The sequence below is a fragment of the Chelonoidis abingdonii genome, chromosome 11, assembly GCF_003597395.2.
Source record: "Chelonoidis abingdonii isolate Lonesome George chromosome 11, CheloAbing_2.0, whole genome shotgun sequence".
Classification (NCBI taxonomy): Eukaryota; Metazoa; Chordata; order Testudines; family Testudinidae; genus Chelonoidis; species Chelonoidis abingdonii.
In genome coordinates, this window is record NC_133779.1 from 719,846 (window position 1) to 728,880 (window position 9,035).

Consider the following 9,035-nt stretch of genomic DNA (forward strand, 5'->3'; position numbering starts at 1 on the left):
CACCAGGAGCGGAGCGCTGAGCACCCAGTGCACAGACCAGCTGTGCTGATTGCAGGAGCAGCCAAACCCAGGGAGCCCTGTTCCTGGGGAGCTCCCAAAGCACCCGCCAGCCGAAGGGGGCTGGGGAGGTTTGGCTTTGTTAGAGGGGAGCGAGGGCCAGCTCTGCGCCCAACCTGCTGAGCTCTTCTGGTCCCCACCGTGGGGGCTGATGTCCAGATTAAACTTATTCACTGATTTGAAACTCGGTTTAGCACCAAAGTTTGGCCGGTGGGCAGCCACTCACCCATGTTACCGCAGTGCTCCTGCTGGTTCCACCAACCCAGCTACATTTACCCAGCGCCCATTACCGGTGGGACCCTACTGGGATTTACACAGAGATCACCCACTGTAGTGCAGCCACCTCTGGGGTGGAAGCTGTAACAGCACACAGCAACGCTACATCATTGGTTGAGATGGAGCCACAGCCGCTTTAAATAGTCTGGGGGAGGGTGGCTTAGGACAGGGGATTAATTAGCAAGGCTGGAATCTGGCCAGGGCCCTGGGTTTAACAGGTACAGAAAGCACTAGCTGCCCAGATTTCTGTCTCACAGGGACGGCCCTGATGGCTAAGTCCAGAGGTATTCCACAGGGAGCACGTGCCCGAGTGAAGGGGCACCTGTAAGGTTGTCCATCCCCACAGCAGTACCCAGGAGCACAGGCTGCCCCGGTAAGAGATTTGTCAAGGCACATGCCCCCACCCCTTTAAGCTGCAGTCTCAGAGCCATGCTGTGCACGCAGCACCCGAGCTGCCACCCTATCCCCTCCCTGCCAGGAAGAGCCCGACGCAGCCAGTCCCAGTGGCTTTGTGAAGGTTTTATTGGAAGAAAGGTACATTGGCATTGCTTTTACATGATCGAAAGAGGCCTGACAGCATGGGAGACCTGGGCAGGACAACCAAGCATCCCAGGGCAGCACCAGGGAGTGAAAACACCTCTAAACCCAAGCTCCTGCCCCTCCCCAGCAAGCAGGTGGGGGAGTTCTACCCCCTGTGGAAGGGATTCACAGGCTGCACAGCAGGGGGTGGAACCGGCTGCCTGGGAGGGCAGACCAGGAGGACGGGGACACATCTAGCCGGCTCAAGAACAGCTCCTTGCAATGGTTACAGCTGAGAAGGGGCAAAGCATGGCTGGCTCCAGCCCTCCCTGCACAGGAGACCTTGGCTAGCAGTGCTTGGACAGGGCTAGCTGTGGTCCCCAGCCACACACAGCCCTCACCTGGACTTCGGAGCTAGCAGGGCAGGGTGAGCCAGGGGCAGCCGCACGCCCGAAGGGCCCTGGCTCAAACAGTCTTTACATGGAGATTTAGGTCACTCCCTAATCCCATTAGGGGGACACACAATCTAGCCACGGCCCCTCCTGGACTCCAGCAGGGGAGGTTAATTGTGGACAGACGCATGTGGGATCCTAGACATTTTGCGCCGCTTGCTGGAATGACCTCTTCGCCCTGCTGCTCGGTGTCATGCAATTCCCACCAGAATAAAGCCTCCAGGCCACCCACCCACACATACCCCTGCACCCCCAGACTGGGACCCTGGGGAGGTTAACCCAGACAACATCCACACAGCTGAGCCTCAAAGCACGTCCTGCCCGCACGGCTCCAGAAAGAGGCTCTACCAATCTGTGCATGTCACGGAGGGAGCCGCTTGGCCTTTGCTGCAGCAGCTTCACGGGGGTGGCTCTGGGGCGTCAGGGCTCTCCCTTATCCTGTCAAACAAAGAGAGAACGTGCCGTGAGTTCAAATCCTGGCCACAGATTCCGTCGGTGCAGCTGACAGAGACACGTCACCCCACATCCCTCTGCTGCACTCCTGACCCCAGCTCCTGTGGGGCCCTGAGTGGAGATCAGGGTCCCATTACACAAGCAGCTAGTGGAGAGCTTCCAGCTGGGGGGCCCAGCAGCTAAAGCCACTCAACCGCTTGCCCCTTGGTGATCCAGCAGCAGCTGCTGCTTTGCCATGTCCTCAGGCCAGACCCCACCCCGCTGCCAGGGCCTGAGCCTGCTGGGGTAGCTGCCCCCTGGGATGCACAAAAGAGCTTGTCTCGCCCTCCCGTGGCACAGCCACCAGGACAGGAACACGCAGCGGTCCCGAGCCAGGCACCAGCCGGTTTCCCTGTTAGGGATCTGCCTATCCCCATCGCAGAGCCCAGCGTGCCAGGCAGGTCAGTCCGCTGCCAGAGTGCCCCTGCCAGCGGGGCCGCGAAGAAGCAGAGGGGCAAAGAGAAGGGGCGAGTCCCACTAGCGGCCAGCGGGCAAGGCTGAGCTCTTACGGAAACACACCTGCTCGACGTCGCCCAGCGCCGGCTCCGCCTCCAGCTGGATGGAGGTCTCTGTGGCTCCTGGGGAGGGGAGGGAGAGCATCAGCACCTGGGGGCTGTGGGCAAACTCCCCGCCCAGCTGCACATGGTTCCCTCCTGGCTGGGGGTGAGTACCCCCGGGCACTGAGCCTGGCACACAGCCCAGCCAGCCCCATCCCCCATCAAGATTCCCCGGAGGCCAAAGGGGAGTCCCCCCCCATCTCCAGACCCCCCCACCACCACACTTAGCACAGACCCCGCCCACCCCCAGCACCTTGCGTTGCAGGGACCCCCAGCTCCTCAGGCCTCTCTGTGCTGCCAGGGGCTGCTAGAGCCATCGATCCCCCCGCCAGCTCCTCCTGCCGTGTGGCCTCGGCCGTGCCCCGCCCGCCCGGCTCTGCAGCTGGGGGGAGATTGGGAGCCATTATTTCCTGGGGTGAGGCCCCCCCGGTACTCCCGCCCTCTGACCCCTCCCCTCTGGGACCGCACACCAGGGCCCTCTTCATTGCCCAAACAGGGCACACGCCCCAAGCCAGACCAGCCCGATACCTGCCCCCCGACCTCACAGGCTCTTCTCCCCTCCCGCCGGCAGAGCCTGGCCAGTGCCCCTTACCTGCAGTCTCTCCAGGGGGCTGTGCCTGGGGGGGGCTGTCCCCCACACTGCCCCGGGGCGAGTTCAGCTCCATCTCCTCGCCCCAGTCTGAGACAGGCTGGTAGCCTTCAGCTGGGGAGAAGGGACTGAGGATTTTGCCCTGTCCTCCATGGGCTCCCGGCGGGGGCATGTCCAGCTTGGGGGCTGGGCCCCGCCCAACCTTCAGGGCCCGCGGGCCTTTCGGGGACTCCACCAGGGGCGCTGCCTCCTCCTCCTCCTCGCCCGAAGAGCTGAGGTGGCCTTCATCCTCCTCCTCCTCCTCCTCACTGACATCCTCCCACTGGTCCTCATCCTCGTCAGGAGGCTGCCGGGACTCGGGGGGCAGCTGGGTGGCCAACCCCTCTGCCTGCTGGCACAAGGCAGGGATGTTCAGACGGCAAGGGGCAGCGGGACCCGGGGGGACAGTGAGACAGGGCCTTATCCTGCGCGGGTGAGTTCCCATGAAAGGACGTAGGGGGGGCTGTAGGGGGAGTGGGGAGACATGGGGCAGAGCTGCAGGCTGAGCCACACGTGGAGAGGACCTTGTCCCCTTACCTGCGGCTCCTCGTGGTGGGGGTCGGGCTCCTCAGCCACTGGACCCTCATCCTTCTCCTCCCACCGGTTGTCGTGCATGCTGGGTGGGAGAGGAACAGGCATCAGGAGGGCCCAACCCACCAGACCCCAGTTGGCACCTGCCCCACCCAGCACTGCAGAGCCCAGCACAGGGGAAACTGAGGTGCAGTGAGAGCCCCCCTCCCCTTCCTCACGCAGGGAGTTAGTGGCTTAAATAGAACTAGGACCCAGGAGTCCTGGCTCCCGGCCCCCACACCGCCCAGTGCTCTAACTTACCAGACCCCACTCCCTCCGCCCAGAGCCAGGAACGGAACCCAGGAGTCCGGCCCTCAGCCCTCACGCAGCAGGGGAAGGGAGGACTCACCTGTAGGACTTGGCGGGCACGGGTCTGCCCCGGCCCTTCCTCCTGCGCTCAGCCCGGTGCTCGGACAGGAACTCCCCGAAGGTGGGCGGCCTGGGAGGGCGCTTGTTCTCGTCTGAGAGAAGAGGGCAGCAGGGAGTTAACAGTCTGGGGCAAGGGGAGCTCACAGCAGGGCTGCCCCGTCCCCTCCCCATGGCTGTGGGGAAGGCAGGCCAGGGCCGGACAACGCTTCCCAGGAGCAGAGGCCTCCGGATCACCCCAGGGTCTGTCCTTGCCGGGGTTACAATTCCAGTCCAACCCGTGGGGAGCCAGCAGTCTGCCCTGGGACAAAGGAACAGACCTCCCTCCACAGAGGTATTGCCCCCAGGGCACAGCTTCTCCCACGCTGTCCAGCAGGGACCCCTCCCGCTTCCTTGTGCCTGGGCCCGGGGCTGTCCCACACGGACCGAACGCCCCCAAGACAGACATCCTCCCCTAGGATCCTCCGCCAGGACGTCTGCATCCCCCCACCCACGGGGATAGGCAATGGCAGGGGCAGCCCCCCCAGTCTCCACCAGGCCCTGGCGCTGCCAGGGTCACTTACCACGCCTGGCGCCCGGGTCCGGTCCCGGCACCGTGCCACAGCCCTCCTTAAACCTGAAAGACACACGCTGGGTTAGCATAGCCAAAGACAACACTCCCGAGCTGGGTGTGAGCCCAGAGACACCCACACCACCCACTGACCAGCCCCCAACCCCGCTCCTGAGCCCAGGCGGGCCTCTATCTGCCCCAATGCCCCTCCTCCCCGCCAACCAAGCGACCCAGCTCAGGCCCCGAGAACCAGTGCGCCCCGGGGCCTTCCCCACTCGCCCCGGGAATCCCGCTGCTCCACCACCCTCCTACATGGTGTCCGTCTTCTCGGCGTCCCACTCCCGGCACCACTGGCCCGTGGGCTTGCGGTGCCGCGCCAGCCGCTCCTGGTCTATCTGCTCCCGCTCCTTCTTCCAGCGCACGTATTCAGCCCGCTCCCGGCCCGTCATGGACAGCGTCATGTCCAGCGGCCCCCCGCTCTTGGGGCCTGGCCGGTGGCCCTGCGGGGACGAGGAGAGACACACTCAGCTCATAGCCAGGAACAGGCGTCTCACGGGGCCCTGGAGCCGGACCCCCACACACACTCCCACCCAGGCACAGCCCCTGCCCTGAGGGGTCCCAGCCCCGCCAGCTGGCCATGGTAGGAGGGGCCGGGGGCTGGGATACACCCCCCACACACACACACACACGCGCCACCTCCCTCAGACACCCACCCCAAGGCCCTCCCCCACACAGGGGTACATACCGGGGCGTGCCACTCCTTCTCCCGCTCCATGCCTGTCTTGACCTTGTCGAAGTCAGGCCCGCCCCAGTTGCGGACATGCCGCCGGCTCCCCTCCTTGCGGTCGGCCTCCTGGAAGGAGCCGCTGCGCCGTGGGTCATCCAGGAAATTCCGCACCGGGTTCTTCTCCTGCACCCCGTCCTGCAGAGAGGCAGGGGCAGGGTCAGCTTGGATCCACGGCTCCCCCACCGTCTCGCCCAGCCCCACTGCAGGGAGGGCACTGTGTTGCAGACAGCTCAGCACAGGGGGCCCAAAGGCCCTACGGGGAGGGGGGAAACCCACCATCTCCCTGCACCTCCCACCAATGGTAGCAAAACGGAGGGCAGGGGGAGAGGAGTTTTTCCAAGCTGGCCATGTACCGGGAGACTTTGGCAAACCAGGAAAGTGCTTGAAACCACTATGACTTATTGTTAAAGGCGGCCTAGTCAGCAAGCTGTAAATTGGCCACTCAGCAAACTCAGCTTGACCAAGGCAGGAGAGGGAGTTTAGGGTGCCACAGAAAGGAAAGCGTGACCCCACGTCCTTCCTGATTAGAATCGTGTTGACGTTGCTGATATGCCCCAGGAATGTCTATTGGGGTCTCAAGGTTGCAGACTCTGGAAAAACCCACACCTGGTTACTCAATCAGAAGGAGCCTCTTGCTTGCCCATTGGAACTGTTTGCTTGACAAGTTTTCTTTAAGGGATGTGTCACTGTATTACTAGGGTATAAATAAGGGGGGAAAGCTTGAGATGGGGGGACTCTTCAGGACTGGTGTCTCCCTCGGGATGCATCTTGTGTTCCCCAGTGGCAGACGGGCTGCTGCTGTGCCACTCGAGAGCCACACTCCGCTCGGTAATTATCGGGGTTGGGGGTGTGTTACTAACTTCTTGTGGATGTGTGTCAGTCCTTGAGACTAGTAAAGTTTAGCTTTAAGTGAGAACACTCTAGTGTGGTCCTGTTTGTGCCAGCCATCGATCGGTGGGAGGGTCGCGTCTCCCCTGATTTGTTTCCTGACACCTCCTCGCACAGAGTAAAAGTTACCAAGAGCTTTGGGTTGAAAGAACCCCAGGTAACAGCCCCCCCACCTACCCCTCCACTCACCCGCTGGTTCCGCTCATACTCTGCAATCTTCTCCATTTCCTCGTTCATCTTCTCGATGTTCTGCCGCCTTCGCTCCTCCCACTCCTGGTGTGGGAAGGGGAAGAGTGAGAGGGCACAGCACGTCCAGGGGACACCGGCACCACCTGGGCGGATGACCCACATCCCATTCCATGCCCCCCCACCAGCCAGCCAATGCCCTGGGGCTGGATCAGAGCCAGCACCCCCTAGAGTGGAGAGGCCCCAGGGTTATGAGAAATAGTCAGCACGGATCAATCATGCCAAACCAAACCTAATTTCCTTCTATAGTAGAGCATTACTGACCGAGCGGATGAGGAGACATATCCTGATTGCAGGAGGTTTCTGGCACAGCCCCATGGGACATTTTCATAAGCAAAGCAGGGAAACGTGGCCTACATAACGTTACTCTTAAGGTGGACGCCTGGCTGGCTGAAGACAGCACTTAACGAGGAGTTATCAATGGGGCGCTGTCAAACCGGGAGGGCAGATCCAGAGGGGTCCCGCGGGGGCCAGTCCTGGGACCGGTACCAGCCAATATTGTCCTTAGTGACTTGGATAACAGAGTCCACTCCTCAGGTCTGTGTACGACGCCTGGGAGGAGGAGCTGCCAGGACCAACTGGAGAACTGGTCTGGATTCAGCCAGGAGAAGTACTAGGGATGCGGGGGCCGGGTGGAATGAAGCGCTCAGCTCCAAACCAGAGAATGACTTCCCAACGCTCGGGGCAGAGACAGGCTTCCCCAGGCAGCTGGGAGATCGGGCCGGACACACCCCCGTCGGGGCTGGGCTGGGTTTCCTTGGCCTGGCCCAGCGCCAGGCGCTGGATGCGATGACCTCTCGATGGCCCTTCCAGTCCGGCATTGCTACGATTCCATGTCCTCCTCCCGCCCCCGAGCCAGCCAACGCCCCCTAGAGAGACCCCATGTCCCACTCTGCAATCCGCCCCCCCTGGGGGAGAGACCTGCTATGAGCCTTCATCCCCTGCCCCACCAGAAAGCACCATGCGACACCAACACTAGTGCAGCGAGTGTGAACGCGCGTGCAACGCACTACTGCTGAACTAGGCCCAGCCTGGCAAACTGCCTGCAAGATGTGACGCACCTTGGATTTCCTGTCAGGGCCTCCGTCTCCTGCTCCCGTGACCGTGCCGGCCCCTCCTCGGCCCCGCGGCCTGCGCCCTCGCCCGCCCGGAGACGGCCCATCCCCTCTGCTGCCTCCTGCCCCTTCCCAGACCAGCAGGTCAGGCTGCTCCGTCCGTGGCGACCGGCTGGAGGGGTATGGTCCGACCCGCCCTGCGCCCCGGGGGGGTGGGCCACGGCCAGCCTTGGGCGCACTGGGGGACTTCCTGCCACTGACCACGCGCTTCTCCTGGGGCAGGGGAGAGAAGCAGAGGATGAGGCACCAGGGCCAGGCCACAGCTGCTCCCCACCCTCCTCCCCCACAGCACCCCAACTTTGTGTCCCCCTCAGCCCCCCACAGGAGCTGTGCCCCCCTCTTATCACCATACCCCTCAGCTCCCCAACAGCCATGCCCAACCCCCCTCCTCCCGCTGACCCTCCCTACAGCTGCTGCCCCTCCCGATGGCATCCTCACCCTGCTCCCCCTCCACAGCACCTGTGCCCCCCCCAGTTTACCCACCCCCCCTCTATCAATGGCTACCATCCCCACAGCAGCCATGCCACCCCCTCCACTTATCAGTGCTCCTCTACCTTGCCCCCGCCATGCACTTGGCGGCTGCCCCGTCCCTCTCAACCCCATCCCGCCAGCCCCAGTGCTCACCCCAGGGGACAGCGAGACCAGGACAGTGATGGAGACGTCCTTGTCCGCCCGCTTCCTCTCGGGCTCACCCTCGGAGTGGCGCGGCCGGCGCAAGCCCGTCACCGCGATGCCTTCCTGCTCAGCCTTCTTCCGATCCTCTTCGATCTCCTGCGGGGAGCGGCAGGGACGTGACGGGGCTCCCGGGCTGAGCAGGGGATGCGGGGCCCCGCTGGGCTGGTACCTCCCCACCCCCGACCTTGATCCCCAGAGCAGAAAGCCAGGACTCCCCAATGTGTGCACCCCGTCTTGCCCTGGAGCCTGGCATCCCCACTCCAGTGCACCCATCTGGACTGGTACCGAACCCCTTCCCCATTGCCCCAGATCTGGCCATCAGAACCCAGAACACGCCCCCCCTCCACCCCAACAGCACCAGATGCCTGTGATTCAGGAAAAATAACCTTCTCCCCCCACGTCCCTGTTTAGGGGACCCCCAGGGACTCTAGGACCTGCCCCACTCCCAGCCTGGTGTTTTATAAACCACCCCCAGCGCTAAGCCGCTGCTTGACGTTTGTCTCCCCCGAGCCAGATTACACGGCTCCTCGGCGCCTTAGGACACTATAGGGTGGAACCCGCTGCAGGGGTCGGCACCAGGATGGGGTGCTGGCACTGCAGGGGAGGGGTCAGTGGGGGGGGCTGGCACTGGAATGGGGGGGTTGGCACTGCAGGAGACAGGTCAGCAGGGGGATGGGGAGCTAGCACCGTAAGGGAGGGGTCGGTAGTGGGATGGGGGGCTGGCACTGCAGGGGAAGGATCGGCAGTAGGATGGGGGGTGGGCACCGGGATAGGGTGGTTGGCACCGCAGGGGAGGGGTCAGTGGGGGGAGCTGGCACTGGCATGGGGGCCTGGCACTGCAGGGAAGGGGTCAGCAG

The 9,035-nt window shown here is 63.4% G+C and overlaps 2 protein-coding genes across 4 annotated transcripts in view; one reads left to right on the forward strand and one right to left on the reverse strand.

The window, feature by feature from the left end:
- Window positions 1–9,035, forward strand: part of BBC3 (BCL2 binding component 3) — a 245,466-nt gene that overhangs the window by 203,497 nt on the left and 32,934 nt on the right. The gene's annotated exons all lie outside the window — the stretch shown is intronic.
- On the reverse strand, window positions 838–8,467 carry CCDC9 (coiled-coil domain containing 9). 3 transcript variants are annotated; one of them, XM_032770761.2, is made up of 12 exons: window positions 8,128–8,467; window positions 7,450–7,716; window positions 6,332–6,415; window positions 5,213–5,389; window positions 4,780–4,967; window positions 4,481–4,533; window positions 3,901–4,012; window positions 3,519–3,597; window positions 2,946–3,330; window positions 2,607–2,735; window positions 2,316–2,374; window positions 838–1,742 (listed from the first exon to the last, which is right to left on the reverse strand). In XM_032770761.2, exons 1-12 carry the CDS (start codon window positions 8,449–8,451, stop codon window positions 1,725–1,727), a joined length of 1,875 nt encoding a protein of 624 aa, XP_032626652.1. In that variant the 5' UTR covers window positions 8,452–8,467; the 3' UTR covers window positions 838–1,724. The 3 variants fall into 3 exon arrangements, with proteins under 3 accessions (XP_032626652.1, XP_032626651.1, XP_032626653.1); XM_032770760.2 differs by having other exon boundaries at window positions 2,946–3,333; XM_032770762.2 differs by lacking the exon at window positions 2,607–2,735 and having other exon boundaries at window positions 2,946–3,333.